Source organism: Apium graveolens, chromosome 6 (assembly GCF_009905375.1).
Source record: "Apium graveolens cultivar Ventura chromosome 6, ASM990537v1, whole genome shotgun sequence".
Lineage (NCBI taxonomy): Eukaryota > Viridiplantae > Streptophyta > Magnoliopsida > Apiales > Apiaceae > Apium > Apium graveolens.
Window position 1 is genome coordinate 275,080,676 of NC_133652.1, and position 25,220 is coordinate 275,105,895.

The 25,220-nt window shown below is 33.1% G+C and overlaps 1 protein-coding gene across 1 annotated transcript; it reads left to right on the forward strand.

Annotated features, from left to right (window-relative positions):
• Nucleotides 1-5,502: 5,502 nt before the first annotated feature.
• LOC141666076 (uncharacterized) lies at nucleotides 5,503-10,143 on the forward strand. Its single transcript, XM_074472059.1, has 3 exons — nucleotides 5,503-5,559; nucleotides 9,210-9,494; nucleotides 9,652-10,143. Exons 1-3 carry the CDS (start codon nucleotides 5,503-5,505, stop codon nucleotides 10,141-10,143), a joined length of 834 nt encoding a protein of 277 aa, XP_074328160.1.
• The last annotated feature ends 15,077 nt before the right edge of the window (nucleotides 10,144-25,220 follow it).

Here is a 25,220-nt window from a genome sequence, read left to right on the forward strand (position 1 = left end):
AAATACAACAATCTATCTCCTGTAAATAACCTGAAATATGTTATGACAAATATAAATGTGAGGTGTGCTCACTTTGTTCGATTCAATTCAGTTTATTCCCTAGGCATTGATGCTTCTAACCATGAACGAATATGTGAATTATCATCAAAATCTTAGCCACAACTGAAGTGGTGTTTTCTGGTTTACCATCATACATTTTGAAGTGGACCATAATATGTTCCCGCTTCCGAGGTAAGTCAATTTGCACATCATATATCTAATTCATCAGTAGTACTTTAATAATATTGAACGACTCCTTGCAAGGTGAACTTGTGATCATAAATAAGCAAATGACTCCAAGCACAGTTTCACACAATTAGCAAACTGCTTGCGGATAAAATAATTAAGAAGGTGCTTCATACACAAAAATGTACAAGTTCATAAGCATGATATCATCATTTACCCAATATTTTATAAATTATTTGAACTCCTAACCAATAAGCTCAAGTGCTTTAGCAAATCAAATACAAGTAGTATAGTTTTTGGCTCCACCTCATTTACCAGGTAGATAGTTTTATATCTTTGGCTCTACAACACCCTAACACCTCAACATCGCCTAAATCTATTTAAAACAACTATGTAAAAACTTTTTCCAACTAAATATATTTGGAGCCTGGATTCCTTACATGTTTCAAGGGAACCAAAGAGTTTGAATGAAAACAAACTTGAACCAGTAAATTCCAAACCTGTTAGAGTAGGAATGTGTTTGTTTTTATCTCACCAGTGTATCAAACTAGTTTATAAGCAATAACATCATATAACTTTTACGAATTAGGACATGCCTACTTTCATTTTTATATGAGGCAAAATGTTTGGATTTCATCATACCCTGCTAAAAATCCTCTACACAAACGAAGAATATTACACAATGCTACAACAACAAAAAAAAACATCGACAATTATGACCCTTAGCGTTTAGAAGAAAATGTACTATTTAGGTAAGCGCTTGTAGTTACTCGTGATACAAATTGTTGGTTTATTCATTTATTTCGGGACGTGCAACTCATCACCATATTCTGCATGTACAATCCAGACAAAAATTCATTATCCGGTTTCTAACTATTTAACACCATCCTATATAAATGGTATCACCTACAGTATTATAGAAAATCAACTACATAAATCCATATTATATTCCCACACTACCACTCCCTCAAACTCAAGTTCCGCTTCACTAAACTTAGCTCAACTTAGTTCAATTCCAATAACTACAACATTTCTCGAGACAAACAAAAAACGCAAACCAACACTAAACTCTTATCACACCATAAATACATAATATTATATAAACTCGACAAAAATGACTCACGTCCTGAGCCATTTGAGTAACAATATCCGCAAAATCCGAAGCAATGCCTTCATCATCCTCCTTATCGGAAAATTCAACCGAATCAATCGTGATTTGCACCTCTGAAACGATAAGTCATCGCGAACCTACACAAACACAAAACATGAAATCACACCATAAATTCAACAAATTCATCAAATTCAACAAAAAAAAAGCACTCGAAACATCGAAACAATCGCATACCATAGACCAATAAAGCTCGTAGAGAAATCTAACAATCGGAACCGATATAAATAGGGCACACATATAAACCCCCCCAAATTAGGATTTGAAATCCCCATAATTAACAAATTAAAATTAGAATTTGTAAATAAATAATAAAAAAATGCCCCAAAATTAAGGATTATAAACCCCAGATTAACAAATTAAATCAAGTTCGTACCCGTAATAACACCTAAGTGGAGGGTTGAAACATAGTTGAAATGATGAAATAGAGTTTTAAATGAGAAGCTTCAGTGAGATGTGCGGCGGGGAGATGTGCGGCGGCGAGATGAGCGGATGAGCAGGAGCGAGAGAGTGTCTGTGTGGAGAGTAAGATGAACTTGTGTTTGTGTTTTTTCTTTTCTAAGTTTTTTTATTTTAATTTGTGTGGGTTATTTTAGGTAGAGCGGGACTTTTCCCCCGTGTTTTTTAATTTTTTTGCATATCTAAGGCAACATGTATAAGGGTGTTGGCCTACCAAATTTAAGGCAACATTTAAAGTAATATTTGGTTATGATGTTGCTATATATCATTTTTTTTCAATTTCTTGCCACATAAGACTACATTTTTTGTGGCAACATCATTTTTGGACGTTGTTGAAGGCCACACTACAACATATTTGCAATCATACAACTGTTTTTTGCCGTTATGTGACAAGTATGTTTTCCGTTGTCTATCCAACACTCGTGTGATTGAACATCAGACAATGGTTGTTTTTACGCTTGTAAAAAGAGAGATTAAAAAACATGTTAGAATACTTGTGTTAACATGGCAGACACAACAGTTATTCTAAACAAACCATTGTTGGAACTTTTTTAAACAACCATTTTTTTTATTCAACTATTGTCTATCTAACTTAACAACAATGGTTTTGTTAGAAAAACCATTATTGTTAACTTATTCGATATTTTCATAAACAACAGTTTATAAACTTTTCTTAACTAGTTAAAACCATTGACATTAATGTTTTTTGTTTAAAAGACAATGGTATAAAAAATTTAAATCATTGCAAAGAATATCAAAAGACAACAGTTTTTTTAAAAAAAATATGTGTAGTGAAATATACAACGGTTTTCATCATTTTTTAAGTAGATTTTACACAACTGTTTACAAAATTAATCTCATTGTTTAAAATAAATCAATTTTAAAATAAAATGATATTCTAATAATTCAATTGTTATTTCATAATTGAAATTAAATTTATAATACAAAGGTTCTCTACAAGAATTACAACTATAACTTAAAATCTATTTTTAAACATGCTCATTAAGGTATACAGTTACTAATTTGCATACATACGCTCATAAGGAGTAGGGACAGCTAAGTTTCATTCCTGCCCACCCAGAATTTTCTTGTCAATAACTAGCACTTGTTGATCAGTGTAAGCATTGTCTGAAATTTTGGTAAAATCATTCCCTTCAGGGGACCATATATCTTCATACTTTGACGCTGTAAACATTTAACTAATGCCCTGCAGTTCCTTGCCATTGTCTTCATTGCTAGATAGCGATCAATTATGTTGATTGTGAGGTAAAGAGTCTCTGGCATCAGATCAAATTTGTTGTGAACTTCAATCAACCAGTCTACAAGTATGGCTCTCATTTTCTCATTAATTTCAGGCTGTGAATGTATGTAGTCAAAAACCCTGGTCTCATAAAAATAATTTCAGCTCACTAAGAGTTAGATAAGTTGAGAGTTAAGTAGGGTTAAATAATGTCTGGTCTTTGGATGTGTATTAGATGGTGAAGGAATACAAATCAGTCTCAACATATAAAAGGGATAAACAAGAAACAAGATGGCATCATTTGGAAAAGAAGATAATAAACAATGTAGGTATCGGCACTGTCAATGTTGTTTGTAGGTAACTGTGTAGTCTGGTCTCATATTGTTGAGTCCTCAAATTTATATTTTGCAGTGCAGACAGTAGTGGTATGAAAAAAAGAGAAAAGTGAAGAATCCATGTCAGGTATGCATTGTTACCTCTGGTGCCATGTACACAAATGTTCCAGTTTCACCAGTCATATCTTCCCAATTCAGAGCTTCAAATGGAGCAAGTCCAAAATCAGCTATTTTTAGATTTCCCCGGGCATCCAGTAGCATATATTCAGCTTTCACATCCCGGTGTACAATCTTGTTTGAGTGTAAATAGTTCAAACTGCAGAGTGAAGACAAATATCAATTATGGATCGCTACTATCAAGTTTTATATATAAACATTGAACAGAAACTCACCCTCTAGCTAAATCCAAGGCAAGCTGGACCACGATATTTGAAGTCCCCACCGATGCACCAACAAACTGCAGTCAAGCCTTCGGGTGAACATCAAATTGGAAACTTCAAATAAATGGTATAAGATTCAGAATATCACAAAAAAGATGCTGTCAGAAAAATTGCTGGATCATCGTGAAAATTTGAAGGGACCAATACATATATGTAGTTAAAACAAATATTTTTTAGTAAGTAGAAAAGGCAATCAATGTATGTGAAATATGTATACTTTTGTAACATTTGGATGGTCAAGCTGGTGCCAAACTGAAACCTCTCGTCGAAATGCTGCTCTCACAGCCGCAGTTTATTTACTAGTGGCCGTCCCATCATATCCCCAATCCAGCAGTTTCACTATGTTATAAGTAATGAAAGTATGGTAAGATCTCTAAAATAAATAGAAAGGTATAGAATGTAAAGCATACAAACAAAAGCTAGTATCACTTTTTGTGTCAACTAAATTTAAAGCCAACCCTTTGAAGATATACTAACACCAGAGGTCTATAACTGATAGATCCAAATCATTGTGAGCAACCAAAAAAACTGCACTCGAACAACTAAAATTTTATAGATTATAGACACATCTCTTGTGTAATAGTACCTTCTTTCTTACATTGTATGAACAACTTCGGACCAAGTTATTAGGGTAAAAATAGATCATTTCATCAAACTAGTAAGAAGCACATCCCAACAAGCATCTCCAAAGGAGAAACCTTACTAAAGCAACACGCACAAAATTGACTTACAGACCTTGGATGTTCTGAAAAATGCTTTAACATGCATAGGTAATCATATGGATCATAGTGCCTCATATGGTTGTTATACGGAATTACTAAGATACAACTTGTTAAACCTCGATGCACTAATTCCCTGCATTTACAAACATGTAGATGTCAGGTATGTGCTTGATATCTACCACAAAATGAGGCATCATTTTGTTTATAGTCGGAGAGTTTAATCTGAGAACACAAACACGTAGAAGTCAGTTATGTGCTTGATTATATAAAGTTTCACATATACATAAATTCCCTGCATTTACAACTCAAAGTAGACCCCGAAATGCACAGAACTTGTGGCATACTTGCATAACTAGATTTCATAATTTGGGATAAACAACATACATCTCAATTAAACAAGACATCAAAACAAAAGTGTTATAAGACAATAATAATATAATAATCAGCCAAAAAAAGGCATCTTGCTCAATTAGAACAACTCCAAGTAGAAAGAGACGCTCAATTTATAAAAATAAGTAATATCGAGAGTAACCAACTCTAGCCGAAAATTTGAAAATGGTATGAAAACTCTGATATCTAGTTACTTACATTGATGAATTCCTGATCGAAAATAGCCTCAGCTTCGAAATCCAGAGCTACATCTCCAACCAGAGGAGAAACAGAGCTTGTTATACACCCAGTTCTAAAAAAAACCCATCTCAAAATATAACATAAAATTGTAAAGGACTCAATTAACTTACTAATTTCAGCGAATTAAAGATTGGGCTCCTCTTAAAAACCTCCAATCAAACTAATTGTAAAACTAATTACAACTCAGATTTTGAATAACTCAAAGTCGACCAAGATTAGGGTTCTGAAGCTCTGGTTTGATTGTATAGAAGAAACAAGAAATTGAAACTGACGAGGAAAAGAGATGCCAGATAGATGGCAAGAGGGGAGTGTGAGAGGCGATGAAGTGATGCGAGTGCTTGTGTGAGAGGGGCCGAAGAGATAGGGCTATAGTGAAAAGTGGGAAACCGGGAAGAAGAATTTGGTAAGGGGGGAACAAAAAATTTCATTCAATCAAAGGGGGGAAATATTGTGTAATATTTGATTAATTTTAATTTTAATTCATGTGTATTTATATTATTTTTTTAATTTTATTATATATTAGTGTAATTAGATAATTTTATGTTTTATTGTTATTGTACAACACGTAAAAAAAATATTCAGTATACATATGATACATATTTTACAGCACGTTAAATGAATCTAGTTTTGGAAACTAGTGTTTTTTTGAATATTCAGGTTCCAAGCATGATTTTTGTATACATATCATGCAAGATGAATATGAAATATTTTTATAATTTTTTCATAAGACTAAAATCAAGATATTGGTATGGTTGGATCATCAAAAAAACCATTTTAAAAATTAATCTTGACATGCAAGATGAATTTTAAATTTGTTAATAATTTTTTCATATGAATAAAATTGATATATCTTAACATCCGTACGGTTGGATCATCGAAAAAATTATTTTAAAAATTAATCTTGTAAATCGGGAACGAGTCTCGTTGTCGGGAGTGGAACTTTTACTGAATTTTTCTAATCCTGACATACAAGATGGATTTCAAATTTGTTATTAATTTTTTCATATGACTAAAATTGATATATCTTAACATCCGTACGGATGGATCGTCGAAAAAATCATTTTAAAAATTAATCTTGTAAATCGGGAATGAGTCTCTTTGTGGGGAGGGGTACTTTTACCGGATTTTTCTAATCCTGACATGCAAGATGAAGTTCATATTTTTTAATAATTTTTTCATATGACTAAAATTGATATATCTTAACATCTGTACGGTTGGATCGTCGAAAAAATCATTTTAAAAATTAATCTTGTAAATCGGGAACGAGTCTCGTTGTCAGGAGGGGTACTTATACCGGATTTTTCTAATCCTGACATGCAAGATGAAGTTCATATTTTTTAATAATTTTTTCATATGACTAAAATTGATATATCTTCACATCCGCATGGTTGGATCGTCGAAAAAATCATTTTAAAAATTAATCTTGAAATCAGGAATGAGTCTCGTTGTCGGGAGGGGTACTTATACCGGATTTTTCTAATCCTGACATGCAAGATGAAGTTCATATTTTTTAATAATTTTTTCATATGACTAAAATTGATATATCTTAACATCCGTACGGTTGGATCGTCGAAAAAATCATTTTAAAAATTAATCTTGTAAATCGGGAACGAGTCTCGTTGTCGAGAGGGGTACTTTTACCGGATTTTTCTAATCCTGACATGCAAGATGAAGTTCATATTTTTTAATAATTTTTTCATATGACTAAAATTGATATATCTTAACATCCGTATGGTTGGATCGTCGAAAAAATCATTTTAAAAATTAATCTTGTAAATCGGGAACGAGTCTCGTTGTCGAGAGGGGTACTTTTATCGGATTTTTCTAATCCTGACATGCAAGATGAAGTTCATATTTTTTAATAATTTTTTCATATGACTAAAATTGATATATCTTAACATCCGTACCGTTGGATCGTCGAAAAAATCATTTTAAAAATTAATCTTGTAAATCCGGAACGAGTCTCGTTGTTGGGAGGGGTACTTATACCGGATTTTTCTAATCCTGACATGCAAGATGAAGTTCATATTTTTTAATAATTTTTTCATATGACTAAAATTGATATATCTTAACATCCGTACGGTTGGATCGTCAAAAAAATCATTTTAAAAATTAATCTTGTAAATCGGGAACGAGTCTCTTTGTTGGGAGGGGTACTTTTACCGTATTTTTCTAATCCTGACATGCAAGATGAAGTTCATATTTTTTAATAATTTTTCATATAACTAAAATTGATATATCTTAACATCCGTACGGTTGGATCGTCGAAAAAATCATTTTAAAAATTAATCTTGTAAATCGGGAACGAGTCTCGTTGTCGGGGGGGGGGGGAACTTTTACTGGATTTTTCTAATCCTGACATGCAAGATGAAATTCATATTTTTTAATAATTTTTTCGTATGACTAAAATTAATATATCCTAACATCCGTACGGTCGGATCTTCGAAAATATCAATTTAAAAATTAATCTAGTAAATCGGGAACGAGTTTCGTTGTTCGAAGGGGTAGTTTTACTGGATTTTTCTAATCTTGACGTGCAAGATGAATTTCAAATTTTTTAATAATTTTTTCATATGATTAAAATTGATATATCTTAACATCTATACGGTTGAATCGTCGAAAAAAATTATTTTAGAAATTAATCTTGTAAACCGGAAATCTCATTTATAGAGTAATACTTTTACAATGGTTTCCTTGAAACACCATTGTGTAAAGATAAAATAAGACAACGCTTTTTTATTATAAAACCGTTGTGTGAGCATATCATCTTTTTTCAATCTAACGGCTAATATCTAATCTCATTTCAATCGAGGGCTATCATTCAGACACTTCAGCAATCGGAGTAAAATGTTTACAACCAATCATGGGGTGCCACCTCATCAGGTGGTGCCCATTGAAATTATAAAATAACTATTTCAGACAACTGTTTTGTTCCGTTGTATGAAGTTTTCTAAGACAACCCTTGTAAAAACTGTTGTGTGAATTACACAACGTAATATCTAAAAGCTTGTATGAGACCAACTAAGACAACACTTTTGTTTTAACATAAAACTGTTGTATAAGAATTCGGCTATTTTTCGATCTAACGGCCAATATCAAATTTCATATCAATGAAGGGCTCTCATTTCGCCACGTCAGCAATCCTTGTGAATGATTTACCACCTATCACGTGCTGCCACCTCAATACGTAGTACCCATTGAAATTCCTCAGACAACGGTTTCATTCCGTTGTTTGATGGTTTAGAGGACAACCCTTCTAAAAAACCATTGTCTCAATTACACAATGTAATGTCAAAACCGTTGTCTTATATCCCTATACTTTAACATAGTAACAACGGTTTGTAATAGTTGTGTTAAAGATCTACAATAACACTATATTTAAAAAACTGTTGTCTGACTCGATGAGAGGATACAACTTGTACAACAGTTTAAAAAAGATGAATATCCGTTGTTCGTTATGGAGCTCACACAACTGTTTTTTCTGTAAAATCAATTCACAGTTGTATGATTTTTTAGGACGACGATTTTTTTTTAACCGTTGTTTGTCATGCGTTGTCTGATTGCAAATTTCTTGTAGTGCCATTTATGTGGTTGTGAGATGATGCCATGGCCAATTACCTAAGGGTCGTGAAAGGAATATTGACTTAATTTGATAAATGGTACGCGGAACATATATCGAGAGAGAATAACACTACGTCCGACACCCTTTCCAAGTTCACCTCATCTGAAATCGAAAACTATCCAAGAAGTATCTACTTCCAAGTCCTGAGGATCCCGATAATTCATACTATAAACCTGATAACACCAATTAGTTTGACTAGTTGATGGATTGACTCCATCGAGAACCACCTTAAGACGGGTTGGCTCCCGGATGATGCCCAAGAGGCACGCAAGTTATCAGTAAGAGCATTGAGGTACTCTTTAATTAAAGGTCTTTTATGCAAGAGGTCTTTCGTAATCCCATATTTGAAGTGCTTAAGACCTCATTAGCTTGAAGAGGCACTGAAGGAAGCCCACGAAGGGATTTGCGGACATTACTTTAGGGGCAGGGCCTTCACTCATAAGATAACCCAGCTGGGGTTTTCCTGGCCAGCCATATTAGCCAGTGCAAAGGCTTATGTGAAAAAGTGTAGTACATTCCAGAGGAACGTTTCTGTAGTTCGACAGCACCTAGAGAGGCTTACGTCCATTAGCTCCCCCATCCCCTTTGCAATATGGGGAATGGACATACTAGGTCCCTTTCCTGTAGCATTGGGAAAAAGGAAGCTCATCGTGGTTGTCATTGACTACTTCACTAAGTAGATTCAGGCCAAAGCACTGCCAAGATAACCATCAAGAAAATTTCTCAATTCTTCTAGGAGAATGTAATATGTCGATTGGAATCCCACACATCCTCGTTACGAATAATTGGCGATAATTCGACAATGAAAAGTTTAAGGAGTACTGTAATGATAACATCATAGAACTTCGATTCATCTCAATTGCCCATCCCCAAGCAAATGGGCAAGCAGAGATCGCTAATCGGATCATCCTTGATGGACTCAAAAAGAGGGCCGAAAGCCCAAGAAACACTTGGGTCGACGAATTTTTAGCTATACTCTGGGCATATCATACTACCTACAAAGATACAACTAAAGCTACCCCATTCATGTTGGTCTACGGAGCCGAGACAGTGGTGCCCCTTGAGATCACCCACGGATTATCAAAGGTTAAAGCTTATGAAGTGGAAATTAATGAAGAAGGAATGAGGCTTGCTCTTGACCTTATTGACAAGGTCAGCGACGAAGTTAACACCCGTAATGCGCAGCATCCGCGCAGAGCCTCCCTTTACTATAAAAGGAGGGTAAAAGAAAGGATTTTCCAACAAGAAGACTTGGTGTTAAGGAAGATTGAGGTGTTAGGAGTTGGAGAGAAAGAAAATTAGCCCCAAATTGGGAAGGACCTTAGAAGGTCACAAAGACAATGGGACGAGGATCCTATAAGCAAGAGACTTTGGGCGGAGATGAGGTTCCCCGAACATGAAAATATGTTCAGAAGTATGATTGCGGGGATGTGGTGGAATATAAGTATCTAGTTCATCATTCATCATTAGAATCATGATTTTTGTGCACTCAGTTGGAAGTTTAAATTGTAAGCCCCTATAAGAGCAACAACTTTAAATCTAAACAATTTTTTTAACCTCAGCCCAGAAAATCAACAAAATCCCTCAACTTGAAACCCTTTGGCTGAACTTAGACGAGGAGAATGTTTTATACTTTTAAATTTCTAAAACAAGAACAATATATTTTCTGTTTATCAAAATATGTGAAAGGCACCTATAATTGGTGCCTAGTATTTTCACCTAAATTTCATTGCCTCTCACTTTCATATTTTATTTCAACTAAATTTCATTGCCTCTCATATTAATATATTCACTTCACCTAAATTTCATTGACGAAAACCATACTCACTAGCTAGATTTTTGAAATAACTGGTGATTATTTATTAATTCGTTAAACTTGAAATTTAAAAAAAAAACTACAAATACAAGAAATACCATGAGTCACTTGTATTTCAAATTTATAAGTTACTAAAAGAATAAATTTTTAACTAAAAAATTATTATATTTTATGTCAAAACATTACATAACTGTAATATTTTATCAAAATTAAAATTTTTTGTTTATAACCCAAAATACTCACATGTGTAAAACCTTTAAAAAATCTTGTCTAATGTAGTAGTTATTTCAATATTGTAGACACAATTCTTGGTGAAAATCCATGTAGAGGAGAATAGACAATTATAGTGCCACAAGTAAAAAATTTAAATAACAATGTGATTTAGTCAGATAGTAATAATAATGAATATTACTTACTCTATTGTTGTTGTTCCCTACATTTAGTAAGCAATATAGTTACCCTAATGTGGTTCTTTAGGCTTCTTTTGGTATTACTGTTACAGACAGTTACAATACTTTTTGCTCAAAAGTTATGACAAAGGTGTTTGGTAACTTCTAAAAGCCCATGTATGGAAAAGTGCTTTTTGTTAAAAAGCATGTCCCCCATACTTCTCGAAAAAGCTGTTTCAGTTTCACCATCTTACTTTCTCAAAAATATTATTTTTATATATTATATATCAAAATATGCATAAATTAAAAAAATTACCAAACAATCATCTAATTTTTCTGACATCACTTTTTTCACCAGCACTTTCTTTCACAGCACAGGAGTTTTAACCAGCACTCCCAAACGAAACCTCTACTAAGGAAACTTATTCTTATGGAATTAAATGATGTATATAAATTATTTTTTGCCCCTTTAGGGATGAACTTGGGATTTAAATATAATCTAATAGGTATGGAAGTAGGTTTTATTTTTTTAGCTACCTGATGAAATTTAACCATTCTCTTTAATGTGAATTATTTTCTCAAACTCTTTCTGTGTCATGAAATTTTCATCATTTAAAGTTTCAAAAAAAATTCATGTTTCAAACAATTAATTAATTATTTGGATTGTTTTATTTACTAAAAAACAAAAATAATTATCATATATTTAACACACTTTATTTTTTTATGAATTTGACAAAAAATTAGTATATAAACGAAACTTGATTTACTATGCATTATCCATCTACAAATAATAAGGTGGTGGCCCTAATTGTCATTTTGATGTAAAAAATGGTCCCAAAAACGGTTTGGTGAACCGTGTTCAAAATTGTTAAATTATAGTATACTCTTAAATATAAAAGTATAAAAGAAAAAATATCGAAAACATAATATTAAGTGGTGTTTCAGCGTTCCTAAATATTACACCAAACCAAGCTCAAAACAAAAAAAAATCATAAGTTAAGTGAAGTAACATGATAGCCTTCAAAAAATAATGAAATGAAACAAAACGCTACACCGTGTAGAGTTTTGGGTTATTTTTGAAACATTAAACGATTTTGGGCCATAATTTTCAGAAGTGACATTTTTACCCTTTTATATCCCAAAGTGACATTTTGGTCCATTTCTCGAAAAAAATATTAGTTTAAAATCGAGTGAAATTATTTAAATTTAGGAGTGCCAAATAAATTCATTAGCAGAAAAATTCCATCCACTTTTTGGGGATAAAATTGGAGCCAACAAATTTGCTCCAATTTAAAAAAATACAACAAATACAAAGTATTAATTTGCTACTCTTATATGTTAGAATTTACTGGGGCTCCTAAATTGGACACGACTTGGTAGAATTTAGGTGAGGTTGAGGTTGATTTTGTGTAGTTGTATTCAAGCCTTTATATGTGTGAACAATTTGACCATGCACGTTTTGAAAAGTAGACTCAAATATTGTAAGTCATAATTATCGAAATTGTTTTATTTTGAAAATCTTGTCAAAGTCTACCTCATAAATATACTTAAATACAAGACAAACCTTAAGAATTGAGAATCTACTAAAATAGAAGACAAACCATAAGAAATGAGAATATGTTCCCATTGTGTAGTTGTATAAATATTGTAAGTGATAATTCATATCAAAATTTATTTTATTTTGAAAATCTTGTCAAAGTCTTCCTCCTTAAGTATACTAAAATAGAAGGCAAACCCTGATAAATGAGAATGTATTAAAATAGAAGGCAAAGACTGAGAAATGAGAATCTATTCCTCTGCCTACTAAAATAAATCTTGGTAAAAAATCATTGGATGATGTTGTGTTACAAAATAAAAATGTATACATATGGTATGGAGGGGAGATGACCATATTTTTATTGCTGTTAAAGTAATTTTTTAATGTATATGTTGTAAATAAAAAGCTTGTGCTCAAAAGTAGGTAGAGATAATTTATTCATACAATTATATTATTTTGTCATTTTAGTTGACACAAATTATTACATCCTAATTTTTACTTTTTATTTGTAAATTTTGTATATAATGCACCCTAGCCTGCTACCAAAATGGCACATATAATTCTCAACATCTTGAGTTCTTCCACAGTCATGAACTTAGCATGAAAAAAATAATTGTCAAAATGAGTTTCTAATACTTTTTCAATTATAAAATATCCCTTTACCAACTTGGTATAAAATTTTCTGTTTCTAAACTTTCAAAAAATTTGCACAACATTTCTTCAATATCAAGGTGATAAAAATATTTGACCAGGCATGCTTTATATTTGTTCCCACATACATATTATATAACCCAACTTTTTAACATTATGAAATTAAATGATATTTATTTTTGCTTATAAAAGTGGGTGAATCTATTTCACTAGTTGATTATAAATTGTAAAATTGTGCTCACCCTAAACTAATTCATCTTAAACTAATTCATCTTGAAAATATAGATATTCCCGTACTTAAGAAATTAACAACAAAAAAATAATCAAGGAAATCACAATTCACCCACCATATATATGTAAAGATTGAGAATTGTCAACAAAAACCATGGAAATACTAATGATCTATATAGTATTAATGATTCATGCAATAAAAAAAAGAATCTTATGAAATCTTTTCATATCTTGTTTTTCATTTAAGGGGAAACTTAAATGAATTCTTCACTCTGATAAGCTTTCCAACATCAACTAGTTGTTTAAGCTTACGAAGCAGGGTCTTTCTAAAATTAGTTGGAAGATGATGGTAATTGTTTTCTACAAATTTGGCTATTGCTATGCAGTTGAGACTGCATGATTTATCATCTACATTTAAAAGAAAAGACCTTGAATACAATTTGTATCTCCAACTGTATTTAACTATTATTCAAACATCATTTACAAAATAAATATAATATACCTATTTGTAAGTAGGATTAGAAGGAGGTGGAATATAAGTATTTGGTTCAGCATTCATCATTAGAACCATGCTTTGATGTGCACTCAGTTGGATGTTAAACTCTAAGCCCCTGTAAATGCTTCAACTTTAAATCTTAACTTTTATTTGAAACCTCAAGCTTGAAAATTAACACAATCCCTCAACTTGAAACCCTTTTGCTCCACACCCTAGTTCAAGGTCTTCTGGTTGAAGTGAGCCAAGGGGAATGATTTTATACTTGATTTGGGAGATGCTAAATTTCTCAAAAAGGAACAATATATTTCTTTGTCTCTAGGGCCTATCTTTGCCGCTCATTATTTTCACCTAAATTTCAAAATATGGGTAAGGCCGCTACCTTTGGGCTCAATATTTTAGCTAAATTTCACTGCCTCTCACTTTAATATTTTCACTTCACTTAAATTTCATTGACTGCTAGTTAAAATCCAAGTAACCAGGTCATCACATAAGCTAGATTTTTGAAATTATTATTTATTATTTACTAATTTGTTTAACTTGAAATTTTACAAAAAAATTACATATACAAAAAGTACCAAGAGTTACTTGTATTTCAAATTTATAAGCTACTAAAATGAAAAAAAATCAACTCCAAATTTATTATATTCTATGTCAAAACAATCATATAATTATAATCTTTTATCAAAAATATAAATGTTTATTTTTAACCGAAAATACTTGCATGTGTAAAACCTTTAAAAAATGATGTCCCGTAGCTGTTTCAACATTCTAGAGGCAAATTCTTGGTAAAAATTTATATATATTAGAATAGACAGGTATGGTGCTACAAATTAAAAAACTTAAACAAGGATGTGATTGTTGGTTTAATCTAAACACTGTTCGTTTATTTATTTATGCAAATAAATGATGTACGTGCGTGTTTGTGGGTTTTCGGTTTGTCTGACTTGGTCTGCAAACTGGCGTGAGTTTTCTAGGAGTTAGTAGTAGTATGGAGTCTGTTTAGCATTTCTGTTTTATCATTTCCTATTTTGTAGGTAGTAATTCTCTCATAGTCTTTCATATATATTTGTATCCTGTTGGCTTTAACAATAAGTTTATTAGCTTTACTTCTTACTTGTTCTCTCGTTTAAACACAAACATATATATTACATATATACATAGTATTTGCAGGTCATTTTTCTTCATTTTGGTATCAGAGCTTGGCTCGTAACGGATGCCCAAGTACATGTCCAAAAGAATAACGATGGAGACAAGTAAAGTCAAAGAAGCAGGAGTGACACTGAACTATCCAATGCTGGCTCGTAGTAATTACATACGCTGGGCTATGAAAATGAAAGTCTATATGTAAGCTCATGCCGTGTGGGATGCTATAGAACCCAAAAATCCAAAGGCTGCTGTGGAAGAACGTCTCGACAAAATGGCTTCAGCTGCGATTTACCAAGGAATTCCGGAAGATATGCTGTTATCGTTAGCAGAGAAAGACACAGCTAAAGAAGCATGGGACGCCATAAAGACAATGTGCCTTGGTGCTAATCGCGTCCAGAAAGCAAAGGTCCAGACGTTAAAATCAGAGTTCGAAGCACTTAAAATGAAAGATACAGAGAAACTCGACAATTTCTGTATTAAATTGAATGGCTTGGTTGCAAACATCAGGGCATTAGGCGAGACCATTGAAGAGAATTATGTGGTAAAGAAGTTGTTAAGTGCAGCTCCAGCTAAGTTTTTGCAAATCACTTCCGCAATCGAACAATTTGGAGATTTGGGGAGTATGACAGTAGAGGAAGCGGTTGGGTCACTGAAGGCCCATGAAGAGAGGCTTGGTGGTTCGAGTGAACCCAGTAGTGGCCAGTTATTACTCACGGAAGAGGAGTGGGTTAAAAGAGAAGCTAGCGAAGGGAAACTGCTGCTTACAAGGGAGGAATGGTTAAGAAAATCATCCTTCAAAGGACGTAACAACGGTGGAGACTATCGTGGGAATCGTGGTGGCAGAGACAAGAGTAAAATATGCTGCTTCAACTGTTTAGCATATGGCCATTTTGCAGCAGAGTGCCGTAAACCAAAACCTAAAAAGGAACAGAAATTAGAAGTGAATATGACACAAATAAATGATGATGAACCAGCCTTGCTTATGGCTGCGTGTGTGGGGAAGAAAGTTTTGCTGAATGAGAAATACACAACACCCAGGTTGGCTCCTGGTACTGAACACAAGGAAGTAAGCTCTAATATCTGGTATTTGGATAATGGTGCTAGTAACCACATGTCAGGACAACGCTCTAAATTTACTGAACTAGATGAAAGGGTGACAGGAGAGGTGCATTTTGGTGATGGTTCAACCGTTAGCATTCGAGGGAAGGGTACAGTCATTTTCAAATGTAAAAATGGCGAGGAACGAGTATTCAAAGAGGTATATTTTATTCCTGATTTGTGCAACAACATTCTGAGTTTAGGACAACTATCTGAATGTGAATATCAAAAGACAACAGTTTTTTTTAAAAAAATATGTGTAGTGAAATATACAACGGTTTTCATCATTTTTTAAGTAGATTTTACACAACTGTTTACAAAATTAATCTCATTGTTTAAAATAAATCAATTTTAAAATAAAATGATATTCTAATAATTCAATTGTTATTTCATAATTGAAATTAAATTTATAATACAAAGGTTCTCTACAAGAATTACAACTATAACTTAAAATCTATTTTTAAACATGCTCATTAAGGTACACAGTTACTAATTTGCATACATACGCTCATAAGGAGTAGGGACAGCTAAGTTTCATTCCTGCCCACCCAGAATTTTCTTGTCAATAACTAGCACTTGTTGATCAGTGTAAGCATTGTCTGAAATTTTGGTAAAATCATTCCCTTCAGGGGACCATATATCTTCATACTTTGACGCTGTAAACATTTAACTAATGCCCTGCAGTTCCTTGCCATTGTCTTCATTGCTAGATAGCGATCAATTATGTTGATTGTGAGGTAAAGAGTCTCTGGCATCAGATCAAATTTGTTGTGAACTTCAATCAACCAGTCTACAAGTATGGCTCTCATTTTCTCATTAATTTCAGGCTGTGAATGTATGTAGTCAAAAACCCTGGTCTCATAAAAATAAATTCAGCTCACTAAGAGTTAGATAAGTTGAGAGTTAAGTAGGGTTAAATAATGTCTGGTCTTTGGATGTGTATTAGATGGTGAAGGAATACAAATCAGTCTCAACATATAAAAGGGATAAACAAGAAACAAGATGGCATCATTTGGAAAAGAAGATAATAAACAATGTAGGTATCGGCACTGTCAATGTTGTTTGTAGGTAACTGTGTAGTCTGGTCTCATATTGTTGAGTCCTCAAATTTATATTTTGCAGTGCAGACAGTAGTGGTATGAAAAAAAGAGAAAAGTGAAGAATCCATGTCAGGTATGCATTGTTACCTCTGGTGCCATGTACACAAATGTTCCAGTTTCACCAGTCATATCTTCCCAATTCAGAGCTTCAAATGGAGCAAGTCCAAAATCAGCTATTTTTAGATTTCCCCGGGCATCCAGTAGCATATATTCAGCTTTCACATCCCGGTGTACAATCTTGTTTGAGTGTAAATAGTTCAAACTGCAGAGTGAAGACAAATATCAATTATGGATCGCTACTATCAAGTTTTATATATAAACATTAAACAGAAACTCACCCTCTAGCTAAATCCAAGGCAAGCTGGACCACGATATTTGAAGTCCCCACCGATGCACCAACAAACTGCAGTCAAGCCTTCGGGTGAACATCAAATTGGAAACTTCAAATAAATGGTATAAGATTCAGAATATCACAAAAAAGATGCTGTCAGAAAAATTGCTGGATCATCGTGAAAATTTGAAGGGACCAATACATATATGTAGTTAAAACAAATATTTTTTAGTAAGTAGAAAAGGCAATCAATGTATGTGAAATATGTATACTTTTGTAACATTTGGATGGTCAAGCTGGTGCCAAACTGAAACCTCTCATCGAAATGCTGCTCTCACAGCCGCAGTTTATTTACTAGTGGCCGTCCCATCATATCCCCAATCCAGCAGTTTCACTATGTTATAAGTAATGAAAGTATGGTAAGATCTCTAAAATAAATAGAAAGGTATAGAATGTAAAGCATACAAACAAAAGCTAGTATCACTTTTTGTGTCAACTAAATTTAAAGCCAACCCTTCGAAGATATACTAACACCAGAGGTCTATAACTGATAGATCCAAATCATTGTGAGCAACCAAAAAAACTGCACTCGAACAACTAAAATTTTATAGATTATAGACACATCTCTTGTGTAATAGTACCTTCTTTCTTACATTGTATGAACAACTTCGGACCAAGTTATTAGGGTAAAAATAGATCATTTCATCAAACTAGTAAGAAGCACATCCCAACAAGCATCTCCAAAGGAGAAACCTTACTAAAGCAACACGCACAAAATTGACTTACAGACCTTGGATGTTCTGAAAAATGCTTTAACATGCATAGGTAATCATATGGATCATAGTGCCTCATATGGTTGTTATACGGAATTACTAAGATACAACTTGTTAAACCTCGATGCACTAATTCCCTGCATTTACAAACATGTAGATGTCAGGTATGTGCTTGATATCTACCACAAAATGAGGCATCATTTTGTTTATAGTCGGAGAGTTTAATCTGAGAACACAAACACGTAGAAGTCAGTTATGTGCTTGATTATATAAAGTTTCACATATACATAAATTCCCTGCATTTACAACTCAAAGTAGACCCCGAAATGCACAGAACTTGTGGCATACTTGCATAACTAGATTTCATAATTTGGGATAAACAACATACATCTCAATTAAACAAGACATCAAAACAAAAGTGTTATAAGACAATAATAATATAATAATCAGCCAAAAAAAGGCATCTTGCTCAATTAGAACAACTCCAAGTAGAAAGAGACGCTCAATTTATAAAAATAAGTAATATCGAGAGTAACCAACTCTAGCCGAAAATTTGAAAATGGTATGAAAACTCTGATATCTAGTTACTTACATTGATGAATTCCTGATCGAAAATAGCCTCAGCTTCGAAATCCAGAGCTACATCTCCAACCAGAGGAGAAACAGAGCTTGTTATACACCCAGTTCTAAAAAAAACCCATCTCAAAATATAACATAAAATTGTAAAGGACTCAATTAACTTACTAATTTCAGCGAATTAAAGATTGGGCTCCTCTTAAAAACCTCCAATCAAACTAATTGTAAAACTAATTACAACTCAGATTTTGAATAACTCAAAGTCGACCAAGATTAGGGTTCTGAAGCTCTGGTTTGATTGTATAGAAGAAACAAGAAATTGAAACTGACGAGGAAAAGAGATGCCAGATAGATGGCAAGAGGGGAGTGTGAGAGGCGATGAAGTGATGCGAGTGCTTGTGTGAGAGGGGCCGAAGAGATAGGGCTATAGTGAAAAGTGGGAAACCGGGAAGAAGAATTTGGTAAGGGGGGAAACAAAAAATTTCATTCAATCAAAGGGGGGAAATATTGTGTAATATTTGATTAATTTTAATTTTAATTCATGTGTATTTATATTATTTTTTTAATTTTATTATATATTAGTGTAATTAGATAATTTTATGTTTTATTGTTATTGTACAACACGTTAAAAAAAATATTCAGTATACATATGATACATATTTTACAGCACGTTAAATGAATCTAGTTTTGGAAACTAGTGTTTTTTTGAATATTCAGGTTCCAAGCATGATTTTTGTATACATATCATGCAAGATGAATATGAAATATTTTTATAATTTTTTCATAAGACTAAAATCAAGATATTGGTATGGTTGGATCATCAAAAAAACCATTTTAAAAATTAATCTTGACATGCAAGATGAATTTTAAATTTGTTAATAATTTTTTCATATGAATAAAATTGATATATCTTAACATCCGTACGGTTGGATCATCGAAAAAATTATTTTAAAAATTAATCTTGTAAATCGGGAACGAGTCTCGTTGTCGGGAGTGGAACTTTTACTGAATTTTTCTAATCCTGACATACAAGATGGATTTCAAATTTGTTATTAATTTTTTCATATGACTAAAATTGATATATCTTAACATCCGTACGGATGGATCGTCGAAAAAATCATTTTAAAAATTAATCTTGTAAATCGGGAATGAGTCTCTTTGTTGGGAGGGGTACTTTTACCGGATTTTTCTAATCCTGACATGCAAGATGAAGTTCATATTTTTTAATAATTTTTTCATATGACTAAAATTGATATATCTTAACATCTGTACGGTTGGATCATCGAAAAAATCATTTTAAAAATTAATCTTGTAAATCGGGAACGAGTCTCGTTGTCGGGAAGGGTACTTATACCGGATTTTTCTAATCCTGACATGCAAGATGAAGTTCATATTTTTTAATAATTTTTTCATATGACTAAAATTGATATATCTTAACATCCGCATGGTTGGATCGTCGAAAAAATCATTTTAAAAATTAATCTTGAAATCGGGAATGAGTCTCGTTGTCGGGAGGGGTACTTATACCGGATTTTTCTAATCCTGACATGCAAGATGAAGTTCATATTTTTTAATAATTTTTTCATATGACTAAAATTGATATATCTTAACACCCGTACAGTTGGATCGTCGAAAAAATCATTTTAAAAATTAATCTTGTAAATCGGGAACGAGTCTCGTTGTCGAGAGGGGTACTTTTACCGGATTTTTCTAATCCTGACATGCAAGATGAAGTTAATATTTTTTAATAATTTTTTCATATGACTAAAATTGATATATCTTAACATCCGTACGGTTCGATCGTCGAAAAAATCATTTTAAAAATTAATCTTGTAAATCGGGAACGAGTCTCGTTGTCGAGAGGGGTACTTTTATCGGATTTTTCTAATCCTGACATGCAAGATGAAGTTCATATTTTTTAATAATTTTTTCATATGACTAAAATTGATATATCTTAACATCCGTACCGTTGGATCGTCGAAAAAATCATTTTAAAAATTAATCTTGTAAATCCGGAACGAGTCTCGTTGTCGGGAGGGGTACTTATACCGGATTTTTCTAATCCTGACATGCAAGATGAAGTTCATATTTTTTAATAATTTTTTCATATGACTAAAATTGATATATCTTAACATCCGTACGGTTGGATCGTCGAAAAAATCATTTTAAAAATTAATCTTGTAAATCGGGAACGAGTCTCTTTGTTGGGAGGGGTACTTTTACCGGATTTTTCTAATCCTGACATGCAAGATGAAGTTCATATTTTTTAATAATTTTTCATATAACTAAAATTGATATATCTTAACATCCGTACGGTTGGATCGTCGAAAAAATCATTTTAAAAATTAATCTTGTAAATCGGGAACGAGTCTCGTTGTCGGGGGGGGGGGGAACTTTTACTGGATTTTTCTAATCCTGACATGCAAGATGAAATTCATATTTTTTAATAATTTTTTCGTATGACTAAAATTAATATATCCTAACATCCGTACGGTCGGATCTTCGAAAATATCAATTTAAAATTAATCTAGTAAATCGGGAACGAGTTTTGTTGTTCGAATGGGTAGTTTTACTGGATTTTTCTAATCTTGACGTGCAAGATGAATTTCAAATTTTTTAATAATTTTTTCATATGATTAAAATTGATATATCTTAACATCTATACGGTTGAATCGTCGAAAAAAATTATTTTAGAAATTAATCTTGTAAACCGGAAATCTCATTTATAGAGTAATACTTTTACAATGGTTTCCTTGAAACACCATTGTGTAAAGATAAAATAAGACAACACTTTTTTATTATAAAACCGTTGTGTGAGCATATCATCTTTTTTAAATCTAACGGCTAATATCTAATCTCATTTCAATCGAGGGCTATCATTCAGACACTTCAGCAATCGGAGTAAAATGTTTACAACCAATCATGGGGTGCCACCTCATCAGGTGGTGCCCATTGAAATTATAAAATAACTATTTCAGACAACTGTTTTGTTCCGTTGTATGAAGTTTTCTAAGACAACCCTTGTAAAAACTGTTGTATGAATTACACAACGTAATATCTAAAAGCTTGTATGAGACCAACTAAGACAACACTTTTGTTTTAACATAAAACTGTTGTATAAGAATTCGGCTATTTTTCGATCTAACGGCCAATATCAAATCTCATATCAATGAAGGGCTCTCATTTCGCCACGTCAGCAATCCTTGTGAATGATTTACCACCTATCACGTGCTGCCACCTCAATACGTAGTACCCATTGAAATTCCTCAGACAACGGTTTCATTCCGTTGTTTGATGGTTTAGAGGACAACCCTTCTAAAAAACCATTGTCTCAATTACACAATGTAATGTCAAAACCGTTGTCTTATATCCCTATACTTTAGCATAGTAACAACGGTTTGTAATAGTTGTGTTAAAGATCTACAACAACACTATATTTAAAAAACTGTTGTCTGACTCGATGAGAGGATACAACTTGTACAACAGTTTAAAAAAGATGAATATCTGTTGTTCGTTATGGAGCTCACACAACTGTTTTTTCTGTAAAATCAATTCACCGTTGTATGATTTTTTAGGACGACGGTTTTTTTTTAACCGTTGTTTGTCATGCGTTGTCTGATTGCAAATTTCTTGTAGTGCCATTTATGTGGTTGTGAGATGATGCCATGGCCAATTACCTAAGGGTCGTGAAAGGAATATTGACTTAATTTGATAAATGGTACGCGGAACATATACCGAGAGAGAATAACACTACGTCCGACACCCTTTCCAAGTTCACCTCATCTGAAATCGAAAACTATCCAAGAAGTATCTACTTCCAAGTCCTGAGGATCCCGATAATTCATACTATAAACCTGATAACACCAATTAGTTTGACTAGTTGATGGATTGACTCCATCGAGAACCACCTTAAGACGGGTTGGCTCCCGGATGATGCCCAAGAGGCACGCAAGTTATCAGTAAGAGCATTGAGGTACTCTTTAATTAAAGGTCTTTTATGCAAGAGGTCTTTCGTAATCCCATATTTGAAGTGCTTAAGACCTCATTAGCTTGAAGAGGCACTGAAGGAAGCCCACGAAGGGATTTGCGGACATTACTTTAGGGGCAGGGCCTTCACTCATAAGATAACCCAGCTGGGGTTTTCCTGGCCAGCCATATTAGCCAGTGCAAAGGCTTATGTGAAAAAGTGTAGTACATTCCAGAGGAACGTTTCTGTAGTTCGACAGCACCTAGAGAGGCTTACGTCCATTAGCTCCCCCATCCCCTTTGCAATATGGGGAATGGACATACTAGGTCCCTTTCCTGTAGCATCGGGAAAAAGGAAGCTCATCGTGGTTGTCATTGACTACTTCACTAAGTAGATTCAGGCCAAAGCACTGCCAAGATAACCATCAAGAAAATTTCTCAATTCTTCTAGGAGAATGTAATATGTCGATTGGAATCCCACACATCCTCGTTACGAATAATTGGCGATAATTCGACAATGAAAAGTTTAAGGAGTACTGTAATGATAACATCATAGAACTTCGATTCATCTCAATTGCCCATCCCCAAGCAAATGGGCAAGCAGAGATCGCTAATCGGATCATCCTTGATGGACTCAAAAAGAGGGCCGAAAGCCCAAGAAACACTTGGGTCGACGAATTTTTAGCTATACTCTGGGCATATCATACTACCTACAAAGATACAACTAAAGCTACCCCATTCATGTTGGTCTACGGAGCCGAGACAGTGGTGCCCCTTGAGATCACCCACGGATTATCAAAGGTTAAAGCTTATGAAGTGGAAATTAATGAAGAAGGAATGAGGCTTGCTCTTGACCTTATTGACAAGGTCAGCGACGAAGTTAACACCCGTAATGCGCAGCATCCGCGCAGAGCCTCCCTTTACTATAAAAGGAGGGTAAAAGAAAGGATTTTCCAACAAGAAGACTTGGTGTTAAGGAAGATTGAGGTGTTAGGAGTTGGAGAGAAAGAAAATTAGCCCCAAATTGGGAAGGACCTTAGAAGGTCACAAAGACAATGGGACGAGGATCCTATAAGCAAGAGACTTTGGGCGGAGATGAGGTTCCCCGAACATGAAAATATGTTCAGAAGTATGATTGCGGGGATGTGGTGGAATATAAGTATCTAGTTCATCATTCATCATTAGAATCATGATTTTTGTGCACTCAGTTGGAAGTTTAAATTGTAAGCCCCTATAAGAGCAACAACTTTAAATCTAAACAATTTTTTTAACCTCAGCCCAGAAAATCAACAAAATCCCTCAACTTGAAACCCTTTGGCTGAACTTAGACGAGGAGAATGTTTTATACTTTTAAATTTCTAAAACAAGAACAATATATTTTCTGTTTATCAAAATATGTGAAAGGCACCTATAATTGGTGCCTAGTATTTTCACCTAAATTTCATTGCCTCTCACTTTCATATTTTATTTCAACTAAATTTCATTGCCTGTCATATTAATATATTCACTTCACCTAAATTTCATTGACGAAAACCATACTCACTAGCTAGATTTTTGAAATAACTGGTGATTATTTATTAATTCGTTAAACTTGAAATTTAAAAAAAAAACTACAAATACAAGAAATACCATGAGTCACTTGTATTTCAAATTTATAAGTTACTAAAAGAATAAATTTTTAACTAAAAAATTATTATATTTTATGTCAAAACATTACATAACTGTAATATTTATCAAAATTAAAATTTTTTGTTTATAACCCAAAATACTCACATGTGTAAAACCTTTAAAAAATCTTGTCTAATGTAGTAGTTATTTCAATATTGTAGACACAATTCTTGGTGAAAATCCATGTAGAGGAGAATAGACAATTATAGTGCCACAAGTAAAAAATTTAAATAACAATGTGATTTAGTCAGATAGTAATAATAATGAATATTACTTACTCTATTGTTGTTGTTCCCTACATTTAGTAAGCAATATAGTTACCCTAATGTGGTTCTTTAGGCTTCTTTTGGTATTACTGTTACAGACAGTTACAATACTTTTTGCTCAAAAGTTATGACAAAGGTGTTTGGTAACTTCTAAAAGCCCATGTATGGAAAAGTGCTTTTTGTTAAAAAGCATGTCCCCCATACTTCTCGAAAAAGCTGTTTCAGTTTCACCATCTTACTTTCTCAAAAATATTATTTTTATATATTATATATCAAAATATGCATAAATTAAAAAAATTACCAAACAACCATCTAATTTTTCTGACATCACTTTT